Raw genomic sequence first — 27,875 nt, 5'->3', positions numbered from 1 at the left:
AGGGTTCAGAGTCCTCTGAGGTTTGGGGCTAGCCTCCGCGATGCCTGAGTAACGGGAAAAGTCATCCTCCTGACAGTTAGGAGTGAACGAAATGATGTGTGGGAAGTGTCTCACCATGTTTGGTGTAAGCGCTCACCCACTGTGGTGATGACCGCCTGTTTCAGTCAGCCAGTCTGATCACCAAGAGGAACCCTCTTGGCATGTCCTCACAGTCTCTTGTTACTGGCATCTCTGCACAAGCATTTGTTCTCCTGTAAAAATGCTCACAAGTTCAGGGATCAAGAAAAATGTATTCTAAGTTGAGCACTTAGAAAGTATGTGACAAGAAAAGTACATTTCAGGAACACTGGTGGGGCTTTTTTGCTTTTTATCTTGTTTCAGGAGCTAAACCGTTTACGAAAGGCTGCCCTGGCATTTGGTTTCCTGGACCTGCTCAAAGGGGTGGCTGACATGCTGGAAAGGGAGTGCACGCTGCTGCCCGACACGGCACACCCAGATGCCGCCTTCCAGCTGACCCACGCTGCCCAGCAGCTCAAGCTAGCCAGCACCGGCACCTCTGAGTATGCCGGCTACGAGCACAACATCACGCCTTTGCACACAGACTTCTCTGGGAGCAGCACTGAAAGAATGTGAAACTGACTTTGGGAGCCTTCCTGCTTGTTTTCATGACAGGTGAAAAGGATTTTAGGGTAAAAACTTTCCAGTCCCCAAGACTTCCCTGAGACTGCCTCAGAAGCACCACTTGCTGGTTTCAGTGACTCTCCTAGAATCTGAGGAGGGTTCTGAAGGCTGTACTGCTTGGGCTTTGACCTTGGTTTTCTGGAGCTGAGTCTTTAAGCCCCCCAAAACCACTGTTGCTCCCACAATGGGCACACCTCCTGAGTAACTTAAAGGACTGATGAATACAGAGCTCTCCCTACTTCCTCCTAATCAGCAGGGGTTCTCGGACTTCCTAAAGGTACCTCCTCTCTTCTCCCAACCATAAGGACATTTTCCAGCTTCTGTCCTTGGAATGAGCAGCCCAGCCCAGACTGTCTGGGATTTGCTAAATGTGAGTCCAACACCATTAAGTCTCAGAACTGTCCTTAAAACTTGGGCAAAAACTTGATGGTAACCCTTTAGTGTAGTATGTCTTGAGATATAGACTTAAATAGCAGCTATAAATGTATAAAATGATTCCTTCAAGTTTTGGTTTGGTTTTGTTTTTTTTTTAATGAAAATAAAATACTTGATTTTCTAGAAAATGGATTCACTGGGAAACTAACGGGTCTTTGTCTTTTGCTCTGTCCTATCACCTGGATGTAATTTCAACTTCCTAAGTGGCACAGATTTCATAAGTCCTGAGAGTTCTTGGGTTCCATATGGACTTCTTATTTCTGACACTGGTTAGGTCTCTGCCTCAGCCAGGTTCCACCCCAGTGGATCTGACTGTTCTCTCATCGGTACGGTATCAATTCATTCACTTAGGAATGAATTCACTTAGGAATTCATTCACTTAGGACCTTAGGCAAGTCAGGTAACTTCTCCAAGCTTTCTGCCATCAGTGCTTTTCAGACTGCTCTGTGGACTCCGGAGGTTAACCCTCCTGCAGACTTCACCCCAAGCAACCGTTTTCACACACTGAATTTAACATTTCACCATGCAGTGCAGTATAATATTTTGTCTGAACAAAGGACTTTTTATCATTAGCAACCTGAAAACCCATCAGACTAAATGATCTTTAAGCACAAGTTGTTAGGATTTTGACTGTAAATGTTTAATAGAAATACACAATGTTTTGCTTTCTTAGATAGCAATAAAGGAGTTTATAACAATCACTAAGAATATAGGATTCTGCCACAAAGATGCAGCATATACTGCAAAGCTGATCTGTCCAAATAAACAAAGTCAGGTGAAAGAACAGAAGTTAACACAAACAAGTGTTGACAGAAGATACAGACATGCAAAATACCCTTCAGTGCAATGAATTTATTAAAAAAAAAAAAAAAATCAGCCAGCCTATGCTAATCTGATGTCTTTCCGTCAAACGAAGTTTCCATATCCGGCTCAGAGAAACAGTGTAACTCATGGAGTCCCCTCTCGCCCAAGAACAACAGGAATAACAGGAATGGCAGAACAGAAAGAGCTACTACCATGTTCTTAAATTCTTTTATATAAGCATTACTTCTAACACATATTTTACTTGGTGAACCTGGAATGTTTTAGAGGAAACAATGATATTTTTGACAATGGCCAAACTTTACAATGTCTCCATTTTGCTCAGTTCCTCTGTGGGTGGGTTTCCAGCCAGGAAGCTTTTTCAAGATTCTCTAGCCAAAGTTCCCACTGTTTTCCCTCTCCGGGAGCTGACCAGTGAAACAAGAGAACAAAGGCAGGCATTTCTGAGGTCAGTTCCACCAGCCACTCTGACAGGTTTACAAGGGAATGGACTTGGCCAGCACAGAAGGAAGAGAGCTGTTTTATGTACGTGCACAGGCTAGGACTGGTCTGCCTGCGCATTTCATCTGCTTCCTGTTTGCCACAGGCTGCCCTGCCAGCAGCTGTCTCACTAACGGTTTGACCCTTCTGACACCTGTAGCCATTTGGGTTTGGAACCCTTATAATCTCACCGTTTTCTAAACTAACGTTTCATCTTTCTTTAGTGTTGAAGATCATTCTGATTTAGCTAGGAATGAAATAAGTGATCATGGTGTTCCAAGGTTCTACCTGGTTTCTCCCAGATCATTCTGTGCCTCCTCGGTGTGCACACAGGTAAGCACTGTCATGACAGGTGGTGGTAGAAGCCAAAAGATGCTCAGAAGTAATGTGTTCTCGAGCCCCACTCAGACTCAGAAATGTTTTATCAGTGCCACCCCTCAGGGACAATGTATAAGGTCCTGCCTGAACAGTGCTTTTTTTTTTTTTTTTTTTTTTAAACCCTCCACGTAACAGCTGAAATGAACAAGGCCAGCTGTAAGAATGGCCAGTATTTGGCAGGGTTAGGGCACTGAAGCAGGACCTCTGGCCCATGTGAAAGCGACTGGACAAGGAGTGCATGGGGGTAGGGCTGTCTCTTGCTGTCATTAATGGAATATACAAGAACAAACCTGTCCTCAGATATCAGGAATCCATGTCATGCAAGTACTACACTAATATGGTAAATTCAGGAATGTTACTGGGGGGAAGGGAATATAGCCTCACTGAGAATTTAATCATTTAACTTTAAAAAAACTTTTACATCAGTACAAGAAGGTAAAACTGTAAGAATTATGGATTAGGCTCAAACTGGCAAGAAGTCATCAAGATCTTTTTAGTGGACCTTTTTCTTTTTTTGTCCGTAACGCCGCCTGCGCTGTTTATAAAGGTGACGGAAATTTATGTACAACCCTGAAAAAGAACAAAGCCAATGAGAAAATGGAATCCGTCTCTGTTTATAACCAGAAGCTCTTGGGACAGGGACAATTTTTAGATGGCTGCTTGTCCTATCCCACGGCATGGTGCTTAATGCAGGGTGCTCGGGAGTTACAAGTCTGGCCAAGTTCTCATCAGTGCATTAGAGACCACTCTTTTTTCCCAGTGGGTTTACTGTTTTATTTTCTCCCATATTCTAATATGAAAATTTTCAAACATATAAAAAGTAAAATATTGTTCAGTGAACCAACACTTAGATCTAAACTTAAACTTTTTCTTATATTCACTTTGTCACTTGCTCATTTCCCATCTGATTTTTGATGTATTTCACTAAGTTGCAGGAATCCATATACTTCACCCCTAAACATTTCATTAATCAGAGTTCAGTTTTCCTTCATTCTTTCAAGGTAAGATTTACATAAAATGAAATCCATAAATCTGAAGTATAAAAACCCACAATTTTTAATTCAAGGCTACACAATAACATGCATTGAGCAATAGTCTAAAAGGTATGAAACACTTTTCTGGGAAGTAAATTAGAAAATGCAGGATGTCAGTGTCAGAAAAATCTTCCAATCCTGCTTGACCACTAACTAGTTCTGTGGCTTAGCCTCACTCAGTTTCCTCATTGTACAAGAAGGATAAAAACACCAATTTTACAGGCTTAATATGGGAGAATGTATGTTTACAAAAGCACTCTGATCTATATGCAAACGTAACTGGGTGTAGCACTGCTTCTAAATTACATAAATTTCAGATCCATTTCTAAAGAATTAAGAACAACTACATTGTGGGCAAACGAGACAGGAGTATAAAACCTTGTAAATTAGAGTGTACGACAACATAACACAAAGCAAAGCTCGTAGGGTTAATGCACATTAAAATGCTTCTACCCTTCTAGCTTTTCAGGTAAGATATTTTATGGGTCTTTCCAATACTTAGTCCTCTCTTAACATATTCAGTATGCACACCTCATGGAGCCTGGCTACAGTAACACTATATTTATCCAGTAATAGAAGTAAAGAACTATCATAATAAGTCCATTTTCCAAACTGAAGCATACTCCCTTCAAGGGCCAAACATTTTCACATATTTTGGTTAGAAATCTTTCTGAAATAAATTACACCCTTTCTGAAATAGAAAAGGAGAAACTGAATAAAATTTAACCTCTGACCAAAAAATAACTTTGGGAAATCATCTATACCCATAATGTATAATATTTAATCGTGTTTCTGCCATGTGCTGCTTCCCTGAGGGGCTCCTAAGGGTGCAGGGCTCTTGTCCCCCAATGCTAAATGAACCGAGCTTTCTAGCTTCTTGGATTTACTTTTTGTGGTCTTCCTCTCACTGGGGTAGCTAGCCTCCCAGATGGTCCCCAATGATCCTACCTCTTGGTATCTCATGCCCTTGTGTATTCCCTCCCATACTATAACAGGTTGGTCTGTGTAACCAACAGAATACAGCAAAAGTGGTGGTATGTCACCTCTGAGATTACAGGTGACAAAAAGCAGTACAGACATGATACAGGTATGAGTCCTGTCTACCAGTGGTAATCATATTACAGTATATAAGTGAATCAAATCAACATAGTGTACACATTAAATTTATACAATGTTATAGGTCATATTTCTATAAAAAATAGATGCTTTTTTCAGAGATTTTATTTGTCAGAGAGAGAAAGAGCACAAGCAGGGGGAGCGTCAGGTGAGGGAGAAGCAGGCTTTCCGCTGAGCAAGAAGCCTGATGTGGGACTTGATTCCAGGATCCCTGGGCCTATGACCTGAGCTGAAGACAGACACTGAACTAACTGAGCCACCCAGGCACCCCTATAGATCCATTTTTTTGAAGGCAAAAAAATTGTGGCTTCTGGCTCTCAAACCACTTGCCTTGGGGGAAGCTGTGTTCCTGGGCAGCCACATGGAGAAATACTGTGGCAAGAAACTGAAGCTTCCTGTTCACAGTTACATGAGTGAGCTTGGAGCAGACAGATCCTCTAGCCCTCATCAAGTACAGAAACGGCACCCCCCGCCAGACTGAGAGCCAGACTGAAACCTCAGGAGGGACTCGGAGCCACCCAGTTAGGCTGCCTTCTGACCCTCAGAAGCTACTTGAGATAATAAACATTTGTTGTCTTAAGCTACTAAGTTTTGAGGTAATTGGTTACACAGCAATAGATAATTAATAGACTATCTGTTGTCATATCTTGTTGCTAGAAGATCACACAGCTATACTTACTTAGGGCCACCTTAAGATTTTTGTAAACTAAAACAAGAGAATATGTAAATTATATTAAAATGCATTAGAACTGGGGCACCTGGGTGGCTCACTTGGTTAAGCATCTGCCTTTGGCACAGGTCATGATCTCAGGGTCCTGGAATCGAGCCCCACATCGGGCTCTCTGCTTAGCGGGGAGTCTGAGTCTCCCTCTGCCTGACACTCCTCTGCTTGTGCTCCCTCCCTCCCTGGCAAAATCTTAAAAAAAAAATACATTGTCACTTTATCTAAAGTAAACAGTCCTTATGATTAGGAAGCTTTTAAGTCTCTCATACTTGGAATAATTAGGTTTACTTCTTTTAGTTCTTAGTTGTTATGAATTAAGGCAACTGATTTTTTAGAAAAGTAAATTAATATATAAGCTGTTTTTACATGAGGAGCGGGGCCGGGAGGGGGTGCTTTCCTATTGTTTGAAGCTTTATGACCTTTCTTGGCTGCTCAGAGACCTTGACTGCCTTCTTCCTTCCTTGCTGTCAGTGGTATTATCACCTCTATAAACTTTGGATGAGGAATATGTCACTGAAACTAGTAAAATTAAAATGTACTTCTTATTCCACCTTTCTTTTTTCTTATTCTACTTTAAAAGAGCTTCTTCTTTAAAAAAAAAAAAAAAAAGAAAGAAAAGAAAAGCTTCTTACATTGTTTTAAACATGAAATATGGTGAATTCTCAGCGACCAAGAGCACAACCAAGATCACTCAGTCACTGGTGATTTAGAAGAAATACATATAGCATTTGTATATGTATCCTTGGGGGTCTGTTGTAAAAAATTATGTTTCTCTAACTCTGTGTTCCTCTTCTGGAAATAAAAATCCTAATAAAGGCTTCGAAAACTTTGTATTATTTAACTTTGCCCTCTAAGAAGTGACCGGAAAAAGTCTTACAGAGCCAGTACTTACCTAAAAATAATAAGATAAGATAAATCTGAAGAAAAAAGGAAAATCTAACTTTGATTTTCACTGGATATGGCAATGTGAAACTGAATCTTCCTGTTTCGTTGAATACTGGAATGGACTGGATCACTGAGACAGCTGAAAGGAGAAACATGAACCTGTCAGAAGCAAATGAAATACAGTGCCCTCTAGTGAGAGAAGCTTCTACCCTCCACAGTGTCAGTTCTGGGTGTGCAGAAAATGCTTCCTTCCCGATAGTACAGAGGGCCTGGCTCATGCCTATTCCATTTCTCCCCCTAGTTTTCGTAAGCGATAAGCCTCTAAGCTGACAACGAGATGAATAAGAAACACTACTTTTGACAGCACTGAGCTTTAGTTTTCTATTCTATAAAGTGGAGAGAAAAACCCCTACCTGACTCACACACTAGGTGTCTGTAAGAATAAAATGAAGTCATTGATAGGAACCTGCTTTGGAAAATTCTAAACACCATATAAATAGGAAGCATGAGATACATGAACGCCCAGCTTCCAAACCTTATAAAAACAAGCTACTTCCCTGGAATAGTCTGGGTACCAGGAGTACCATGGAAGGAAGCCACTAGAAAGAAATTCTTAAGAAGTCTAACACCTGTGTGTCGGACTAAGGCTGGCAGAGGAAGGAAGAAAGCTTTGGCCTATCGGCTTAGCTATCCGTTGGAATTAAGCTTATAAAACCTAGGGTTCTTGAAAGTACCTTCTGCCAAACATCCCAGAGGATACAAGGGAATCCATACAGTGTAACGAAGCCACGTGAGCACCTTCCAATCCATGTCAAAGCAGGAAACCATGTAGAAGGGGTACCTATTGAAAATAAGAAATTCGGATGTGAAAAGCACTTCAGGTCCTGAGTGCAACCCTAGAACGTCATTCAAGAAGAATTTCACACTTAGCCACACATGGCTTCTTCAGAACAGAATTCTAATCCTGGGTTATCTACCCACAAACTCCCATCACACTCTTCCCCCAATTTTCAATGGATGTGAACTCTCTAACAATAGACTAAGTTTAGATCCTAGAAGAACCCTCTTTGGAATAGTTCAGCATATGGAATGAATGCTCAAAAGCTCTTTGCCTTTATTACTAGATCTGATCTATGTTCTAAGTAGGTAAGGATGACAGACACCTTGACAATTTATCTCTGGATATATGATTGTTATCAAAGTAAACAGGGGCCTGCGTGACTCAGTTGGTTAAGTTTCTGACTTCTGATTTCAGCTCAGGTCCTGATCTCAGGGTCATGGGATCAAGCCCCACATTGGGCTCCATGCTGGGCATGACACCTGCTTAAGATTCTCTCTCTCCCTCTCCCTCTGCCCTTCCCCTGCTCACTCGCTCTCTCTCAAAAAAAAAAAAACAATTTCAAAATTATACAAAAGACCCCTCATCTAGAATTGGACACACTCTATTTAAAAAACGGTAACAGGGTGCCTGGGTGGCTCAGTGGATTAAGCCGCTGCCTTCAGCTCAGGTCATGGTCTCAGGGTCCTGGGATCGAGCCCCGCATCGGGCTCTCTGCTCAGCGGGGAGCCTGCTTCCTCCTCTCTCTCTGCCTGCCTCTCTGCCTACTTGTGATCTCTGTCTGTCAAATAAATAAATAAAATCTTAAAAAAAAAAAAAAAGTAAACCAAAATCTGTTTTTAATAAATAAATAAATAAATAAATTTTAAAAAAATAAAAATAAAAAACGGTAACAAAAAAAAATTTTTCTTCCCAGAGTTAATATTAAGTACTTAAAATCTCTTTCACCTTTGTATTAGTAGATTAGAGGGTATAAGGGATACTATGGAATTCAGACCACAGTTAAGACACAATCTAGGAACAAGATGAAATCAGAGAGGGAGACAAACCTTAAGAGACTCTTAATCTCAGGAAACAAACTGAGGGTTGCTGGGGGTGGGGGGGAGGAATGGGGTGGCTGGGTGATGAACAGTGGAGAGGGTATGTGCTATGGTGAGTGCTGTGAATTGTGTAAGACTGATGAACCACAGACCTGTCCACCTGAAGGAAATAATATATTATGTGTTAATTTTAAAAATTACCTCAAGTCTATGGCTGCTACTGCCTCTTCTCCCTTTCAACTTAACTTTGCCAAAATATCCCCAAACCTAGAGTTGAGGAGTCATTTTGCAAAACCCCCGCTCCACCTGACCAAAAAAGAAATGGAATATGTATGGTCTTGAGGCAAAGAGTACCTCTACTTTAATTGGATCTTTTTAAAATATTTCTTCTATTGACAACTGAGAATAGCAGATAAGAGGTTGACTCAAACTTCAGTAATCCCGTAGTCAAGATTTATTTCTATCTTTCCTTCTAGAAGGTTGGTATTCACTAGTTCAAGCCTGACTACCCTTCAATCCCATGTTTCTTCCCCTTTCAAAATCTTTCCATGTGGATGAGTCCTCTTTCCGACAAGACAGCAGGATCCTGAAGGGTACGCTGGGTCTTCCACCTCTCTGCACCTCTCGACTCCCTGCTCCCCAGTACCCAGGCTGGTACTATGATCCAAGGATTGCTTTAAAAAAACGTGCCTCACCTTTGCAGAGCACAAAGATGCAGCTAGAGCTCTCTACACACGGAACCCTAATCTCAAACCAAATGAGACTCTGAATAAACTCCCTCCAGAAGAGAGCTGCTCCAGAGAAAGGAGAAGCATTCAATCCACCATGCTGGCATTTCTACCCACCTGAAAATTTCAATTGCGCTCCATGAATAGAACACAAAGAAAACCACAGCTTTGTTTTGCATTTCTTCCATGGTGCCAAAGATGATAAACAAAATGAAATTTCTTCCACATAGCTATTAAAAGAACCCAAAAGAGAGGAAAAAGTTTAAAAACATATTCTACAGAAACTGTATAAATGTGTTACCTGAAACTTAGCCCCACTAAATTCAGGGTAAAGAGAAAAAGACTGAAGGGCACCTGGCTGGCTCAGTCAGTGGAGCATGTGACTCTTGATCTCAGGGTCATGAGTTCAAGCCCCACACCAGGGGTAGAGATTAAAAAATTAAAAAATAAAATCTTAAGGGAAAAAAAAAAAGCCTGAGCTCAGCTAGTGTAAGCCTCCGTTCCAGTTCTGGAACAAGTTAAAGTACCCCAAGCAGTCTTTCTGAATAGACTGTGTATATGTGTGTAAACAGATCATCACGAATAGTTGATTTTCAAAAGCACTCACACACACTCAAACACAGTGTAAAGAGTACTGCCAAATGCACGTTTGTGTCTGCGTAAACCGGGTGAAGAACCAGAACATTACCAGTGTGGCAGCGCCCATAAGTAACTACTACCTTGGGTTAACCATTCCATTGCTTCTCTTTATAGGTTTCCTGCTTATGTACGTATTTCCTGCTTATGTACGTACACAGTTTCACTTTGCCTGTTTTTAAACTTTCTGAAATACAACGTAGTCATCTGTGACTTGTTTCTACTCCGCATTCTGCTTCTGAGCCGCAGCCGTGTTGGCACGTGCCCAACTCCCGGGGGCTGCGCTCACACTACATTCTCCATGAACGGCACTCCCTGGAGCAGTGCGATGGGAGGGTACTGAACCCCTCCCTTCCATCGTAACCTAGAAATTCCAGCCTCATGCTTATCTGCACTAGTCCTTGACATACAAAAAGTATTATTCCACATCAGTGGGTCCCTTACTATCCTCTTATTTTATAGACTGAACAAAAGTGGCTTCTCTCCAAGAACAGAAAACCCAGGAGTAACAAGGCTATTGGATTAAAACCCTTTACCATGCAACTGATACTATCAGCATGCCAGGGCCGGTATACCAGGAAAGGGTAGAACTATAGAAACAGGACTCCAGAAGGGACTAACCAGGGGCACCTGGGTGGCTCAGTGGGTTAAAGCCTCTGCCTTCGGCTCGGGTCATGATCCCAGGGTCCTGGGATAGAGCCCTGTGTCAGGCTCTCTGCTCAGCGGGGAGCCTGCTTCCTCCTCTCTCTCTGCCTGCCTCTCTGCCTACTTGTGATCTCTGTCTGTCAAATAAATAAATAAAATCTTTAAAAAAAAAAAAAAAGAGACTAACTAGAAATCACCTGTTGCCTCCGGAGTCAGCAGTGGGGGCTGTATTTAATAGAATGTAATTACACAGGAAATAGGGCAAGGAAGTTAAGACTCTGATGCCCCATTCCTGATAGCAATCTTCCAAACATTAAGAAACAACATAGACATATCAAGGGGAGGGGGAATCTCCACTCCAGTCAAAAGAGTCCCCTTCATATATGGAAGAAAGTCCAAAGTGAAAAGAGCTCCTAGGATTGCACTGCCTTCACCTACCCAAGTTGGGAGGAAACCAAGCACATCACTACCCGAGAAGACTATGGGTAAGTTTTTCTGCTCTTGCTTGAGAATCAAGTTTCCCTAGTTTTAAAACCTTCTATAACTTTGTGATTTCATGAAGATATTATAAACAAACCAGACCTGAAACAGCAAAAGTCTACTCTGGAAAATATCCTTGGGCTTAAGAGTTTTCCTCCTCTTTCAGATAAAATAATGCTATTCCCGTGCAAAGAGATTTTTACTCATTGTAACTTTTCACCGAAGTGTGCCATACCTACTAAATACTGAAATCTGAGGTCAATTGTTCAGTACCTGGATAAGAGAAGGCATCACTGGTGACTTAGTGACACCAATCGCTGCATTGATCATTTCCACAGCTGACAGCATCTGGCAGAAATACATCATGTCGGCCAAGGTGTGGAATGTGTCATAAAAGGACTCTACGGGACAAATACACAGTAAGGGTAAATCAGGAGGCGAATTCCAACAGGATTATTTCTCAAACTAGATACCTACTTGCATGAAAGGAATTTAAGGAAAAGTATAATAAACAGCCACTCAGATTCAAATTTACTATCCCAACTAAGCTGGAGGGGAACAAACCTGTGAGGTCAGGAATAGTAAACTCTACTGGTTATGTATGTCCTTCTCATTTTAAAAGGCAAGAAAAGGGGCGCCTGGGTGGCTTGGTTGGTTAAGTTCTGCTTTCAGCTCAGGCCATGATCTCAGGGTCCTGGGATGGAGGCCTGCAACCAGGCTCCCTGCTCAGCGGAAAGCCTGCTTGTCCCTCTCCCGCTCCCCCTGCTTATGCTCTCTCTCCCTTGTTCTCTGTCAAATAGATAAAATCTTTTAAAAATACTAATACTAATAATAAAATGCAAGAAAAAAGCTATTATAAGCTGAAAAATCTATGTATCAGGCACGGTGAGAAGTCAGATCCATTATTTAATTTAAAATTAAACTACAGCACATATATTGAATGCAATCTAGCCTTTTAAAATCTCAAAATCACACAACCATAAATAAATGCAGAGGTGTAAAAGTACTGAGTAAAACAAATTTTCGGGGCACCTGGGTGGCTCAGTGGATTAAAGCCTCTGCCTTCGGCTCAGGTCATGGTCCCAGGGTCCTGGGATCGAGCCCCGCATCGGGCTCCCTGCTCAGTGGGGAGCCTGTCCTCCTCTCTCTCTGCCTGCCTCTCTGCCTACTTGTAATCTATCTGTCAAACAAATAAATAAATTTAAAAAAAAACAAACTTTCAAAAACTGTATTTGCGTTTACATGTTTCATCCTAATAATTCTTATTCTAAGAATCCATCCTAACCAAAAAATCTAAAACAAAACAAAACAAAAAAAAGTTTCTTAGGAACAACGTTGCTCTCTGAAACATTTTTCCTAAGTACACGAAAGTAGAAACAGTCTAAATGCCTAAGCGTATGGAAAGTTTGAATAAACTATAGTAAATCCACTTCACGGACTATTATGTAGTAATTTAAAATGATAGTTATTGCTTATAGAACATCAGCAAATGCCACATCAGTTCTGAGCAGACCATAATATAAAATCCTTTGCTTTTCATACTGATCCTTACTTGACATCCTGCCTTCCTACACGATTCTTTGCCATGTTTCTCAACCACGGTACTACTGACAATTCTTGGGCCTACACAGTGCACTAGGTTTAGGATTCCTGAGTCCTTGCCTATTAAACACAAGGAGTGCCTCCAAGGATCTGGCACAGTTAGGCCAGTGACCACCAAAGATGGCATTTGTAGGAGGCTCAAAAGAGTACAGTTTTAAACATCAGCTTAGGGGCACCTGGGTGGCTCAGTCAGTTAAGCCTCTGCCTTCGGCTCTCTGCGCTCAGTCTGCTTCTCCCTCTCCGTCTGCTGCTCCCCCTACTTGTACTCTCTCTCAAATAAATAAAATATTTTTTAAAAAATTTGCCATTTACCAACGCCCTTCATTCAAAAAGAGAAAACTGCAAAGGGCAAACTGGGTGCCACACGCCAGGTTCTTACCACGTCTCTGACGCCTGATAAGGGAAGAATTAAACTAGGAGCTCCATTCTAGAAGGTGGCTGGTAAAGGGCTGAGAGCCAAAATAGAAATGACAAATCCAAGCAGCTTAAACACATGACCCAGATAACTTAGGAGCTTTTGGACTAGATCACCTAATGGCCTGCAGACTTGCACAGGAACAACAGAGAGTCAATCTAACGATGTTAAATTAGATAACTGGGTGTTTGCATGTCCCTGTTTGTTCCATGGGACTTGTGATCAATCCACAGTAAGGAAAACCACAGGTCTGAGACTTGCCTCCTTTTTTCAAGTAACTCATCTATAGGCCTTTGGTCACATGAGACTCTAAGACAGAAGGCATTTGTGAAGTCTTCACCAGCCTGCCGCTGTGCTTTGCAGAATTCTAAGGTCTTAAGAAGGCTGGAAAAACAACATGCACTTCTTTGAAATGACTCTAGAGCTAATGACAATTCACCCACTACAAACCCCTCAGATGGGAAAATTAAGGGCTAAAAAAAAAAATAAAGACTATAGGATTTTTTTCCCTTTTTGTAAACAGAGCTTCTATTTTCCATTATACAATATTCTTCCTATTTCTTCTACAAAATAGGGACAAATTTTTAAACTGTCCACATCCAAACCATTTTCAGATGGTGCATTCCTTCCAATCTTTTTGCATGTATTGGTTCAGTACTTTCCCTATTTTATAAAATGTGATGTAACTGGAAGAACGAATTTATACTTTACTTTGTAGCCTGTCATATTTCTCCATGTTACTATAAACTCTTTAAATATTTTTTTTTAAGATTTTATTTATTTATTTGACAGACAGAGATCACAAGTAGGCAGAGAGGCAGGCAGAGAGAGAGGAAGGGAAGCAGGCTCTCTGCTCAGCAGAGAGCCCGATGCGGAGCTCGATCCCAGAACCCTGGGATCATGACCTGAGCCGAAGGCAGAGGCTTTAACCCACTGAGCCACCCAGGCGCCCCAAACTCTTTAAATATTTTATATCTGCTTCATAACATTCCACTGAACGAATATTCTAAAGTAAATCCTCATTGATAGGCATCTAGGCAGCTTCTAACTTGTCACTAATCTAAACAATGCCATAGTGTATACCTTCTGAAAAAGCTTTTTTTGTAGTTTTGGTGATTTCTTTAGAACACGCTTCCAGAAGTGAAATAACCAGGTTCAAGGATGTGAACAGTCAGGTGTCTTTTTTTTTTTTTTTTTAAAGATTTTATTGATTCATTTGACAGACAGAGATCCCAAGTAGGCAGAGAGGCAGGCAGAGAGAGAGAGGGGGAAGCAGGCTCCCTGCTGAGCAGAGACCCCGATGCGGGGCTCGATCCCAGGACCCTGGGATCATGACCTGAGCCGAAGGCAGAGGCTTAACCAACTGAGCCACCCAGGCACCCCAATAGTCAGGTGTCTTAATGAGCTTTGCCAAGTGATTTAACAAAAGAGCTGTGCTCATACTCTTTCCAGTAGTCACTGGTGTGTCTACTTTAGCATATGTCCTCTTAAATTAGTTATCTTTTTTAACTTTGCAAAACTGACAAAATCGTGTTTTTATTTCCTTCATCGTTATTGAGTTAAACATTTTTTTGTATATTAAATTGGTTTTACTCCCTCTTAGGAACTACCTGCACATGACTTCTGTTTATTTATCTATTCCATGGAGTCTAGATGTTTTTAGGTCAATTTGTAACAAATTCTTTATATGTAATCAACCCCTGCTAGTGTCTGTTGCAATTTTCCACCAACCCTCCATCCCCATGCTACTAAACTCCATATACTTTTAATCTGAGTATTGTCTTAGCGGGGTATTTTTAGATATACAGGAATTTTCATATTTTATTGTAGTCAAATATATTGACTTTATTCTTTATGATTTCTTCTCTTTTAAGCTTAGAAAGTCCTAACTTGGGGCGCCTGGGTGGCTCAGTGGGTTAAAGCCTCTGCCTTCAGCTCAGGTCATGCTCTCAGGGTTCTGGGTTCGAGCCCTGCATCGGGCTCTCTGCTCAGCAGGGAGCCTGCTTCCTCCTCTCTCTGCCTGCTTGTGATCTGTCTGTCAAATAAATAAAATCCTTAAGAAAAAAAAAAAAAAAGGAAAAAAGTCCTAACTTTCCAAATGAGATTTTTATAAACATTTACTTGTATCTTGTTATGTTTTAAATTTTTAATATAGGACTCTTAAATCTTTTGGGGGGAATTTATTTTTGTACACGGTGTGAGGAAAAGAGTCCAGGAGAATCCTTGCCTCGTTCATGCACCCAAACCTAACCTATTTTCCCTGGAAACATTATTAGAATTCCCATCCAATAAAAAAGTATTCGATATTTCCCTTTCCACTGACTCATGATTCCTTTTATATCACATATATAATTGTGAGATACATATATATAATGTAAAAGCTATTTCTGGACCACCTAATCTGCTCTATTGATATTCTCTTCTTATACTAATCCTGCATTATTTTAATTATTATTCTTTCATACCAGACAAAGTGCTCCCTCATTACCCTTTCTTCCCATAAATTTTATTACCGATTTATTGTTTATAATACAACTTCAAAATACTTTAGATCACATTCTCAAAATTTTTCCATTGTCATTTACTTTATGTCAGAATTCTGTTAAATATACAGTTCAAAAAACATACACACAAATTAATGTATCAAGAACAAATATCTTGGGGCACCTGAGTGGCTCAGTGGGTTAAGCCTCTGCCTTGGGCTCAGGTCATGATCTCAGGGTCCTGGGATCGAGCCCTGCATCGGGCTCTCTGCTCAGCAGGGAGCCTGCTTCCCCTCTCTCTCTCTGCCTGCCTCTCTGCCTACTTGTGATCTCTGTCAAATAAATAAATAAAATCTTAAAAAAAAAAAAGAACAAATATCTTTATGATAGTCTTTTCATTCAGTTTTAGAATAGGCCACTTGAGAATCTACTTAGGCTCCCAAGGGGCAAGACCCCTTTTGGACTTGCATTAACTCTGGCACTGGAAATACCACGTAAGTTTATTTGGTTACGAATGAGCTACCATGTAGTGAGCAGAGAAAGGAACACTAGCCTAAGATGTGCCTCTGGCCAGCTGTGTGAATGTGGTGCATTTCTAAGCCTGTTTCCTCCCCTGTTAAATGGACACAATCTCCAGCCTGCTTGTTTCACAAGGCCAAGGGAACTCAGAGACACGGAAGTACAATGAAAGGCCTGAGTGCTACACAAAGGTGGGAGGTTATTATTAATACCAAAGGCAGGGTACTGCTGACACCTTTGGTGGATAACAGGCTAAACTACTGACAAAAGAAAATCAGTGCTGGGGCGCCTGGGTAGCTCAGTCAGTTAAGTGTCTGCTTTCGGCTCAGGTCACGACCCCAGGGTCCTGGGATCGAGCCCTACATCCGGCTCCCTGCTCAGTGGGGAGTCTGTTTCTCCCTCTCCCTCTGCCTGTCACTCCCCCTGCTCGTGCTCTCTCTCTGTGTCAAATAAATAAATAAATAATCGAAAGCAAGAAAACTAGTGTTGAAATTTTGTGCTTGCCTTTTCCCAAAATAAAGAACCGCACGGTCATGTTGACAAAGATCCAGGAGAATCCCAAGAACTGCACGAGATTGTACATGAACAGGTATCCTTTCTTCAAGCTTGTAAGAGCTGAAAAGCAAAGCAAGACGGGAAACTATTACAAGCTGAGCTGCAACAGACAGGTGTGGGGACAGACCTGGTTGACTCCAACCCTCTCTCCCATTGGGTGCCCTGAGCTCACAGACATCTGGCCCAGATATACCAGCCTGGGCTCCTAGGCCCAAAGAGAAAAGGGTAAGGTAAAGTTATGGACACTGCACTCTGAGGTATGTCTTTAGCAGTCTTTCCCCTCACGGCCTTGAAGGGCTAAGTATACAGAGATTATAAATCCAAGGAGAAAAATTACTTCTGCCAGGGAGTGACTGATCATTGTACGAGGCATTAAAGAAGGGAGATAAAGCTACACCCTGCTCCTGCTCTTGTCATTTTCATATAATCTACAGTTCCTTCGTTCCCACAATTTTTTAAGGTCATGTAGGTCAAACTAGCTCAAAGAAATAAAAACGTAACAAAAAAAGAATTTCGATAGTCAATCATATATGCATCCAACCAAGGATCAACTGAACACCCAGAAGCTGTGAGGTCCTGAGGGGCTCTAGTGGGATTTGAAGATGTTGAGAATGGACGTCGCCCTCAATCTGAAAGCCGTAACACAAGGGAGAGAGTAACAGGTGGTGTCTTGTGAAACCCTCAAGGTGAGAAAATCGCATTTGGCTGGGGAAGTGGGAAGCAGGCAAGTCTGCACGGCACCTGCCCTGTGCTTTGGAAGATGGGTAGAATGAGGACATAAGCAAAGAAGGAAAAGTACAGCCTGAGAGGCAGGAGGATAAGGAATGTTAATTTTGTCTGTAGCCTAATACTCGGGAAGACACAGCCAATTACAGAGTTAAAGAAGGAGTAAGGAGCTTAGAGTCATGGCTGAGTCAAACAAGTGGGGCAAAGGAAAGGATAATTCTCAAGAGAAGAGCTATGGAGCTCAGATCTTGCTGCTCCATATTTATTTCTAGGCAACAGCCATTCTGCATGTAAGCCTTGGCAGATGCTCAAATAATCACACTAAATAGGGTGGTCAGGGGCGCCTGGGTGGCTCAGTGGGTTAAGCCTCTGCCTTCAACTCGGGTCATGATCCCAGAGTCCTGGGATCGAGCCCCACATCGGGCTCCCTGCTCAGCGGGGAGCCTGCTTCCCCCTCCCTCTGCCTGCCTCTCTGCTACTTGTAATCTCTGTCTGCCAAATAAATAAATAAAATCTTAAAAAAAAAAAAAATAGGGTGGTCAATCAAAAGCAACCTAGTTCTAAGGAGCCAAAAGAGTTAGCCTTTTTGCAACATTTAACTAAAATGTTTTCTTCAAAACTACAAAAATGTAGGGACACCTGGGTGGCTCAGTTGGTTAAGCATCTGCCTTCGGCTTGGGTCATGATCCCAGGGTCCTCGGATCGAGCCCCACATCAGGCTCCCTGCTTGGCGGGGAGCCTGCTTCTCCCTCTGCCCCTCCTCCTGCTCATGCTCTATCAAATAAATAAACAAATAATTGTTTAAAAACCTACAAAAACGTATTAGACTTTGCCGTCCTCAAGGGCTTATTTCATCAGGAAACTTCATGAATTGAGATAAAACAGTAAAAGCCTTAGATCTAACATCCTAAAAATCCATACGTAAGAATTTTTACATTTGAAGTTTATCCCTTTAAACCCCCCTCTAACATTAACTTAAATTTCAAATAATTTTCAAGCTCAAAATTGATTTTAATCTCAAATCTTAATTCTTTGCCTCCACCTAACTTCACCCCTTCTTTGTTCTTCTAAAGGAATATTCCTCTCCATTAGTGGTTATTCAATCTTTTTCTAAAGCAATGAAACCTCCTTTTCAAAACAAACTTTATTCAGAACCTAACATAAAACACAGAAGCAGAACTTCTCTGGATTGAAGTGTACGCGCTTGCTTGGCCTGTCCCTCCAAAGCATCCCTGGGAGCCATGGGACATAGTTCAACAACAGCCACTCTAAAACTTTCCCCTTCCTTCCTTCTGGTATGCCACATAAGGGCCCCTAAAACTTGCAAATATATGGACTCATGAGAAACCTTGGTTTTATTTTGCTTTTCCACGGGCACTTTATAGAGTCTTTCACAGTCCTCACCCCAGAACGGATACTCTTAGAGAACCCGTGCCCTGCCAAGTTCACTGGCTCACCCCTCAAGGGCCCGCTACAGAGCTTCCACCCAGCAGGAAAGGAGCGGAGAGCTGCCGCATCTCATCGCTATCGCCCAGAAGACAATACACTTACAGAGCTTCTCGCTTCTCAGTGGTTGGACAGAGAGAAACAGAAACAGAGTTTCTGACGTTGAGAACACACACAATCTGGGAGAAAAAGACCCAGTCGGAGGAAATGTAGCCTTGGACCTACGTGGTGTTTCCATGTGTCTAGGCAGGGCCTGCTACCACTGACACTGGGCCAGTCCAGGGGACTAAGGCTCTTCCCTTCTGCTAGACCAGCTTTGGTTCCCTCAGATGATGTCAGGCTCCAAACAGAAGGGAAACACTAGAAAAAATGAAGGCTTCTGATGTGGGTGTGCAGAGTAAGCCCTGGCCATTAAGGAGTCCTCAGCACCTCAAACACGTCATTCTTAGCTCTCCTGCCGCATCGCACCCCTCCACACCCCCATCTCTGTTGCTGGCTAACGGTAACTACCACAGCAGCGGGGGCAACTTACTTTCAGGGGAGCCTTGGCTTTCAATTCTTAATTTATTTAGGCGTTCTTCTTCCTAGAATTTGGACAGAAGTTTTCCAAGAACACAGGTTAGAATTCCCAAATGCTTGCAAAAGTCCACGTGCTGGGTAAGTGACCTGACTTCCCCAAAGCCACCTCCACCAATTGTGTTCACGTGTCACTGGGGCAAACGTCCTAGCTCATGGTGCCCATAAGCCTGACCCCTCCTTGACCAGGGAGCCCCAGCACCATGGAATGCCCATCCAGTGCTCAAGAGAATTCAACCAATCAGCTGGCTTCCAAGCTACAATGTGGAGAGTCTCAGAATCTTGGAGTTGGAAAAGACCTCCAGAAGATGTGTCATGGTTGTAGAAACAAAACAGAATTTTAGGGAAGGAAACAGATTGCTCTATTTTTTTTAAAGACTTCTAGATTTTTAGCATAATTTTTCCAGAAGATAAAATCATGTCTCCAACATCAGTTAAGAACTAACATTAGGTCAACAGAGATACAGGTGCATACATACAGAAATATTTATATGTAGGGGCAGGGTATGAACGGGCTAGTCTGCACACATACAGTTCCTCACTTTGTCACCTGAGAGGATCTAGAAACAATATCTAGAGCCCAGATCTTGGTTTCCACTATGACTCTCCAATAAAAAGAACAGAACTCCTTGAAGAATGGCTGACTCTAGCCTGGAGCAGGAAATCCACAAGATAAGCCTGCAGCAGCTTATAGTGACAGAAATTAAGGATATTAAAAAAAAAAAAAAAAAAGCCCCACAATGACGGAACTTTGTCAAAAAGACAGAAGAGCCAACTGAAAGAGCTTCCAATGTCCAAAGCTAGAACAACATGAACAACAAAATAAATATGAATAACAGAGTACTGGATTATAAACCAAACTATAAAACAAATATTCATCAGTCCATGTGGATATAAATAAATGACTGAATAAATAAATGGAAGAGAACAGACAAATCTCCCATACAGAAGAATTCCAAATAAAGTATTTGGATATTCCGCAGTAAGGATGGGAAGCATAACTCCCCACTCCTTAAGCATGGGCTGGACATAGTAAGTCACAGTGAAGAAACGCTGGGGGAGTTACACTGCAACAGAGAAACCGGACAAACATGCCCTCAGCCAGATTACCAAGATAAGTATCGACAGTGCTAAGTCGTCCTGACAGTGTATAACCGTGATGTGACACAGTAAGAATGAAACCTCTGTGGTTGTCCTCCCCGAAATCCCATTACCCTCTCTAAATTGTAAGAAAAACATTCAACAAATCCCAGTTGAGGGACAGTCTACAAAATATATGACCAGTACTTCTATAAAACCATGTTTCCAGGGTGCCTGGGTGGCTGAGTCGGTTAAGCATCTGCCTTCGGCTCGGGTCATGATCCCAGGGTCCTGGGATTGAGTCCCACATCGGGCTCCCTGCTCAGAGGAGAGTCCACTTCTCCCTCTTCCTCTCCCTCTGCCCCTCCCTCTGCACATGCCCTCTCACACATGCATGTGCACTCTCTGTCAAATAAATAAAATCTTAAAAACAAAAAAAAAATTTTTTTCCAGGTCTTTAACTGAATTTGCAATGTTGTCTTTATTCTATCAGACCCAGATAGGTATCTGAGGTGGCCCAAATAACTTCCAGATAAGTTGTGCTCCTTATGATTTATCTAGACCGGGCAGTTCTTACTGACCTTGGCTCTGAGCTCCATTTCTGCATCAGACTCGTCCAGCCAGCGATCGAAGTCAGGAGCCAAAAACAGTGGGCGTTTCTCCTGCTTAGTGAGTCTCTCCCACCACTGACTCACCTTCTTCTGTACTGTAATGTTTACCTGCCTCTGAGTCAGTTTGTAAACCGGCTAGAAAAAAAAGTGAGAATGTGAGAATGCCCTCTCCTTCCTGTCCCCGGCTCCTTCCACTGCACCAAGCCAGGCTGGCTACACAGAGGCGCTGCAGGGCATGCTCGTTCCCCTTTCTTTTCTGTTCCTACAAAGAGCGATGCAAAGAGAACCTCCAGACCAAGGGCTGGCACAGCAAAGCACTGGTACAAATGGCACGGTCTTTCTCCCATCCTCCGCTGAAGGACACAGGAGTAAATCAGGGTAAGACAGACAGATAGTTCTGGTTCTAGATGAACCTCCTGCCAGATCTCTACCATGCCTGGCACAGCATCCGATCATTCTCAGTACATTCTCACCTTCCAAATCTCCTTCCCATGAAGACGACTGAATTTGAACGGTCAGTAGTCCACGGCATAGAGAGCCCTTGTTTTGGAAAGGTCTCTCCAAGGCTGGAATTTACTGGATCAGTTACAACTCTATCACAAGGGATAGCCTAGAACAACCTTCCAGCTAAGCTCAAATTCTCAGAGGCTGTTCCTGTTCATTATTCTTCTACATGGCCTCTTCCTTTGCCTCTAAAGCAAGCCCCATGACAGGTTCCCTACCCCTTAAACCACTGCTGACTATTAAACCAACCGAAACAACTGAGCCCTCCTGCACAGAGATCAGTATGCTCAAGCCCCCAGAGAGAAGACTGTAATTCCAGAACCCGAAACACACCTCCTAGTAGATTCTCTCTCTTCCTGACATAAAAGTTTCCCTCGGGCTCTGAGAGAAAGGAAACTTCAACGATATTTCCTGCATTCTTTCTAAAGGTCGGCTGCCTCCACCTTTCCTGATTTCCACTGCCCCTGAAGCAAAGTCACATGAAAGCAAGGCCCTGGCATGGGCCTCACCTGCCTTATGTAACTCTGCTCCCTGCCACGGACATACTCCTCTGTCTTCACTAACACCAGAGAATATCAGGGCTGGAAAGGCCCCTGAGGATTTCTTAGTCCAACCCTTCATTTCACGAGGAACACAAGGAAACTCACTCACAGAAGTGAAGAGAATTGTTCACACTGCTAGTAAATGGCACACAGAGGCCAGATTCTCCTCAGGCCCTCTGACTCTCCCACTCCTCTGCAGCTAAAATCAGGACTCAGTTCCCAACAAAAGAACTATATTCTCCTTTCGTTTTTATCTTTTTTTCCCCCACAACCTCTATCCCCCTAATTCACTAAACCACATTACATTTATTTCCTAAAATGTAAAGGGAAGTAAGAAAAGAAAGGACATACCTCTGGTTTCACAAGTTCTAAGAACTCCAAGTGAAATTCATAAACATTGTCTCCTTTGGCGCCGTGTCCCTGGGCTACAAAGAAAGAAATGTGAGTTGAAGGGAACTGCGGGGCAAGGCCATGGAAGAGCTTGGTGCAATTTGTTCAGAGGCATACGAACAGTAATGGGCCCTGCCCAAACCAGAGGGGGCCCGTGAGCCGAGCTACTCAGATAGCTGGATAAGCTGAATCCCGGACAAAAGTTTATCTCTGTATGTCCTTCTGACGATCAGTTCCAGAATAATTTACTTCACCTCCCAATGCGGCCTTGATAACAACCAAGTTCAAGTAAAAGGCAGGAAAAAGAATACTGAAAGCAAAGCCAAAGGTATCACAGGGTTATAAATTTAACTTTCAAGTTTACTTTGGCACTGAATCCAGGGCAGAGACATACCAGTTAGGTGTGTTAGCTTGACTGCAGCTAAGGAAAGTTGCAGGGTGTATGGAAACGCTGGACTGCCTCAAAGAAAGCTATGAATCTAACATCTCCCAACCAGGGACAGAAAATGAAGAAGCTGACTTCTCCTTTAATACATCCTGAATGGAGCGAAAAAGAGAAATATATCTAATTTCCTCAGCTCGTTCCTAAGAGAGCATAAATGGATCTGGGAGAAAAGACCCTGGGTTGACCATTATGCCCTTCCCGTGCCTTGACATGGCTCTTTTCCCCAAAACAAAGAGGTGCCACGCCTAGGTGCCAAGGACGGCTGGACATCCCTCCTCCTCTAACTCTCTGACTTGCCCATTATTTGGTTCCCTCCTGGGATTCTCTTTCCTCATCTGGCCACATATGGTACAGTTTGCCTAGTATCCGCTCCAGGTGGCTATTGTTCTCTAAGACCATAAATTCCTTAAGGTCGAGCAGTCAGTCCATAACCTCTGAGCGGCAAGGTACACTTCCGTCACTTAACTGAAAAAAATCTAAGCTGCTACCACAACTGCTCTTGAAAAGCAGATACAAAAGCCAGGCTGCACGTTCATGCAAGCGTATGAAGGTAGATGGAACCTCCAGTAAAGCAGAAATTCATCAATATCCCCACACTGCCCCCCACCCCAGTCACTTACTAATGACACTCCAAGGACCAAGAACAAAGAGAGAGTAGGGAGAATCCCACCCCACTGGGTGACAAGGAATCCGGACCTGTCCTCAGGCACAGCAGTGTATCTGCTGACAAACCAAGGAGAAAGGAGACAGGGGTAGATTCACAGAATCAAAGACTGTCAGAGCTGCAAAGGCTTTAGGTATCATCTAGAATGCCATGTTTCTTAAACTGGCCAGTGAGCGTGGCCTCAGAGAGCTGCAAAGTCTCATTAAGAAAATTTCTATTTTTTTGTTTCGATAATAATCTTAAAAAAAAAAAAAAAGGAAGTGTATTCTGGATCCTCTAGATGGCTACCTTATAATCAAGTACGAACACGCAAGTTTAGAGGCTGTGTTTGCAGCTGTGTTCCCAGCAGCAACAGAGCCAAATATCACTTAAAGTGGCCATATTTACATCTTCACATGTTTTCTCAAAAACTGGGGTCCATGGATCCTTAGGACATTTTCTCAGGTGTCCAAAGGTCCTAAAATTTGAGAAATACAGATTATAACCAAACAGTTTCCTTTTATAAGTCCAGAGAAGTCAGCAAGTGGTCCAAGGACAGCAGAATTAGTGCTAGAAGACAGATGTCCTGATTTCCAGCCCGGGATTCTTTCTCAATCTACTGCCTCTCCAAGAGGAAAGCAGGACTTCTAAGTCCTAGTAAGTTCTTTGACTTTCCTAATCATATGTTTATAAAACAATCTAGTTTACCCCAAGAGCAGCAGAGAGGTGAGCATCAATAGAAAGTGAATAAAACAAATAGATAAAAAGAAAAAGAAACCACCACCATGCCTCTTTAGCTGTGTAGAGAGTTGACAGCATTTGCCCAGATACTGACCTTTGAAATGCAGCACATTTTCAGTGATGCTGATGGCAGGATTCTGTGAAAAGAGACCAAGGATGAGAGAAGGGCATTTTAACAGGAGAAAAATGAAATTAAAACCGGGGCTTACTTCCCTCCATCCTTCCCCCTAAGGGACTCGGCCTCCTACCTGTGCCTCCCCCAGAAAATATATTTAGTTGTTTATGCACAGCTCTTGAGCGGGGTTTCGCTACATCTAGCTGTACCCATCTGAGATTGTAGGCATCTGTAAGAATAACCCTAAGCTGTTCTAACCGTGCAGAACAATTAGATACTGAGTCAGTCCATTCTCATAATGGCAAATGGTACAAAGGTGCTACAGGAGGTGTTTCCGAGGCGGACCTAGATCTCTATGACTCAGCCCCGGAGCTGTGGAGGCAGAGTCTAGTGGAACAGATGATGAGTCATTTCCTGTCAGAAGATCTCAAATAGTATCAAGTAACATACGCTCAAGACCAAAAGAGTAGTAAGAAGCAGTTAAATGTTGTAAGTGTTACAAGAACAGGATGGCTGAGGAGAGGTTCACCCAAAGTGGGACCTATAAGGCAACGTGACATCCGCAGAAGGGCTGACGATCACAAGGGACTTCACTTGAAATGAAACATACAGTGCCCTCACCTCAGGCTCCATCCTCTTAACCCCCATCCCAACCAACACTAAAGAGATCAAAATTCTCCAGATTGTTCACTTATTCCCAGAAATTGCTACATGACTTTAAGAGCATAACTTAGAGTGTAACTACTTAGCTCTTTTTTCAATGGATGAAAAAGGACTCCCCTCCTACCTCCCAGCTCAAAGTTAATAAGCAAGGAGCAGCATGTTTCCAGTGCTGTGACTAATTCATTTGTTTTTCTCCTGCAGGCTCAGCTCTCTGTGCTCCAACATGCATGGAAGGAAACCAACAAATGACAGAGAGAAGATTGGAGAGGGGGTATAACAATGGGGAGAGGGGGACTGCATTCTCTATTCACAGTCAAGAGTGTTAGGAAAAGGGAAAGAATGGAGGCTGGCGGAGAGGGGAGCATTTGAGCCAAGCTTTATGTTGAGAACCTCCCTAGTGGGAGTATAGACTTCAGGCTGAGATGCTCACCCAAAGGAGCTAAAATTCTAGATGATTCTCTCTGTGGCAGGAAGAGGGAGTTAGTGAACCTCAACAAAAGAGGTTACACTTCCAAGGGCATGGTTCCTCAGTAAGGGAAATAGGGTTTTGATGCAAATATTTTCATTAAAGCTAAAGTTCTAGAACGTCTTGGAGGTAAGGTTCCCACCCAGGTCACTTCTTGCCCAACTCAGTGTGTTTCCCATACTCTAAATCACTTGGAAGGAAAAAGGAATGAAATTGAATCGGTAGTCAAACTTCTGACAGACAAAAGTCTTGGACCAGATGGCTTCACAGGTAAATTCTACTGAACATTTAAAGACGAGTTAATACCCATCTTTCTCAAACTGTTAAAAAAAAATGAGGACTAAGGAATACTTCCAAACCTATTCCATGAGGCCAGCATTACCCTGATACCAAAACCAGACAGACACTACAAATGAACAAACAAACCAAAAAACCTGATCCCCCCCCCACAAAAACACACAGACCAATATCTCTAATGAACACAGAAGCAAAAATCTTCAACAAAATATTAGTGAACTGAGGGGTGCTGGGGTAGCTCAGTTAAGCACCTGCCTTCAGCTCAGGTCATGGTCCTGAGGTCCCAGGATAGAGCCCCACATCACATCAGGCTCCCTGTTCAGCAGGGAGCCTGCATCTTCCACTCCCTCTGCCCCTCCCCGGGGCTGTGCACCGTCTCTCAAAACTTTAAAAAAAATATTAGCGAACTGAATTCAACAATATATTAAAGGATCACACACCATAATCAAGTGAGATTATTCCAGGGATGCAAAGACGGTTCAGTATTTACAAATCAATCAACATGATACACCACATTAACAAAATGAAGGATAAGGTCATATGATCGTCTCAATAGATAAGAAAAAGCATCTGACAAACTTTGTCCAATGAGAAACACAGTGGTAAAATGTAGCATCACTTATGATAAAACCTCTCAACAAAGTGTGTGTAGAGAATACACCTCAGCATAATAAAGGCCATATAAGACAAAATCCCATCCAACATCATATATACACAATGGCAAAAAGCTGAAAGCTTTTCTTCTAAAATCAGGAAGACAAGGATGTCCTATCTCTTCAGTTTTATTTAACATAGCACTGTTAATCCTAGCTACAGCAATCAGACAAAACACAAAAACAAAAGGTACCCAAATTGGTTTAAAAAAAAAAAAAAAGTAGAACTATCACTATTTGTAAATGGTATGAAAGTATATACAGAAAGCCATAAAGACTCCACCAAAAAACTACTAGAATAAACGAATTCCATAAAGTTGCAGGATACAAAAGCAATATACAGAGATCTGTACTTCTATACACTAATAATGAATTATTAGTGTATAGAAGTTTTTAATTATTTATTTATTTTAAGAAAAACAATCTCATTTACAATTGAATCGGGAAGAATAAAATAAGCTAGGAATAAATTTAACCAAGGAGGTTAAATTTGTACTCTGAAAACTACAAGACACTGAGGAAAGAAAACCGAAGAGGATGCAAATAAATGGAAAGATATATATTCCATGCTCACGGATTGGAAGAATAGTGTTAAAACGTCCACATTATCCAAAGCAATCTATAGACTAAATGCTATCTCTATCAAAAATATCAACAGTATCGGGGCGCCTGGGTGGCTCAGTGGGCTAAAGCCTCTGCCTTCGGCTCGGGTCATGATCCCAGGGTCCTGGGATCGAGCCCCACATCGGGCTCTCTGCTGCATAGCAGGGATCCTGCTTCCTCCTCTCTCTCTGCCTGCCTCTCTGCCTACTTGTGATCTCTGTCTGTCAAATAAATAAATAAAATCTTTAAAAAAAAAAAAAAAATATCAACAGTATCTCTCACAGAACTAGAATAACCCTAAAATTTATACAGAGCCACAAAAAGACCCCAAAAGCTAAACCGATTCTGAGAAAGAATAAAGCTGGAGACATCATGCTCCCTGATTTCAAAGCGACAGTGTGTGTGTGTGTATAGATACATTGACAGACAGAAATATATATATTACACTACAAAGCTATAGTAACCAAAACAGTATAGTACTTGCACAAAAACAGAAACATACATCAATGAAACAGAACAGAGAGCCCAAAAATAAAGGAACACTTCCATGGTCAATTAATCTATGGCAAAGGAGGCAAGAACATGCAATGAGGAAAGGACAATCTTCAATCAATAGTGCTGGGAAAACTGGACGACCTTCTTAAACCATATACAGAAATAAACTCAAAATGAATTAAAGACTTAAACATAAGACCTGAAAACAATAAAACTCCTTAAAGAAAACATAGTCAGTATACTCCCAGGCATTGATCTTTGAAATATCTTTTCGGGTGGTGCCTGGGGGGCACAGTCAGTTCAGTGTCCAACTCTTGGTTTCAGCTCAGGTCATGCATGATCTCAGGGTTGTGAGATCAAGCCCCACACTGGGCTCTGTGCTC

At 42.2% G+C, this 27,875-nt stretch overlaps 2 protein-coding genes across 6 annotated transcripts in view; one reads left to right on the top strand and one right to left on the bottom strand.

The window, feature by feature from the left end:
* INTS14 (integrator complex subunit 14) overlaps nt 1-2,035 on the top strand; it is a 30,626-nt gene extending 28,591 nt beyond the window's left edge. For all 5 annotated transcript variants that reach the window (XM_080808396.1, XM_080808398.1, XM_080808397.1 and 2 more), the window contains one exon: nt 382-2,035. In XM_080808396.1, the coding sequence (XP_080664522.1) occupies nt 382-633 (252 nt within the window). In that variant the 3' untranslated portion in view covers nt 634-2,035. The remainder of the gene's footprint in view (nt 1-381) is intronic.
* HACD3 (3-hydroxyacyl-CoA dehydratase 3) overlaps nt 1,949-27,875 on the bottom strand; it is a 39,337-nt gene continuing 13,410 nt past the window's right edge. Inside the window, exons 2-11 of the mRNA XM_080808400.1 lie at nt 24,295-24,337; nt 22,333-22,406; nt 20,906-21,070; nt 19,201-19,252; nt 16,446-16,556; nt 11,196-11,323; nt 9,279-9,391; nt 7,290-7,396; nt 6,563-6,694; nt 1,949-3,366 (exon numbers count right to left, since the gene is read on the bottom strand). Coding sequence (XP_080664526.1) covers nt 3,290-3,366; nt 6,563-6,694; nt 7,290-7,396; nt 9,279-9,391; nt 11,196-11,323; nt 16,446-16,556; nt 19,201-19,252; nt 20,906-21,070; nt 22,333-22,406; nt 24,295-24,337 — 1,002 coding nt within the window. The 3' untranslated portion in view covers nt 1,949-3,289. The remainder of the gene's footprint in view (nt 3,367-6,562; nt 6,695-7,289; nt 7,397-9,278; nt 9,392-11,195; nt 11,324-16,445; nt 16,557-19,200; nt 19,253-20,905; nt 21,071-22,332; nt 22,407-24,294; nt 24,338-27,875) is intronic.

The sequence above is a fragment of the Martes martes genome, assembly GCF_963455335.1.
Source record: "Martes martes genome assembly, chromosome: 7".
Lineage (NCBI taxonomy): Eukaryota > Metazoa > Chordata > Mammalia > Carnivora > Mustelidae > Martes > Martes martes.
The sequence above is the reverse complement of the archived record's forward strand: the minus strand, read 5'-3'. Positions and strand labels throughout refer to the sequence as shown.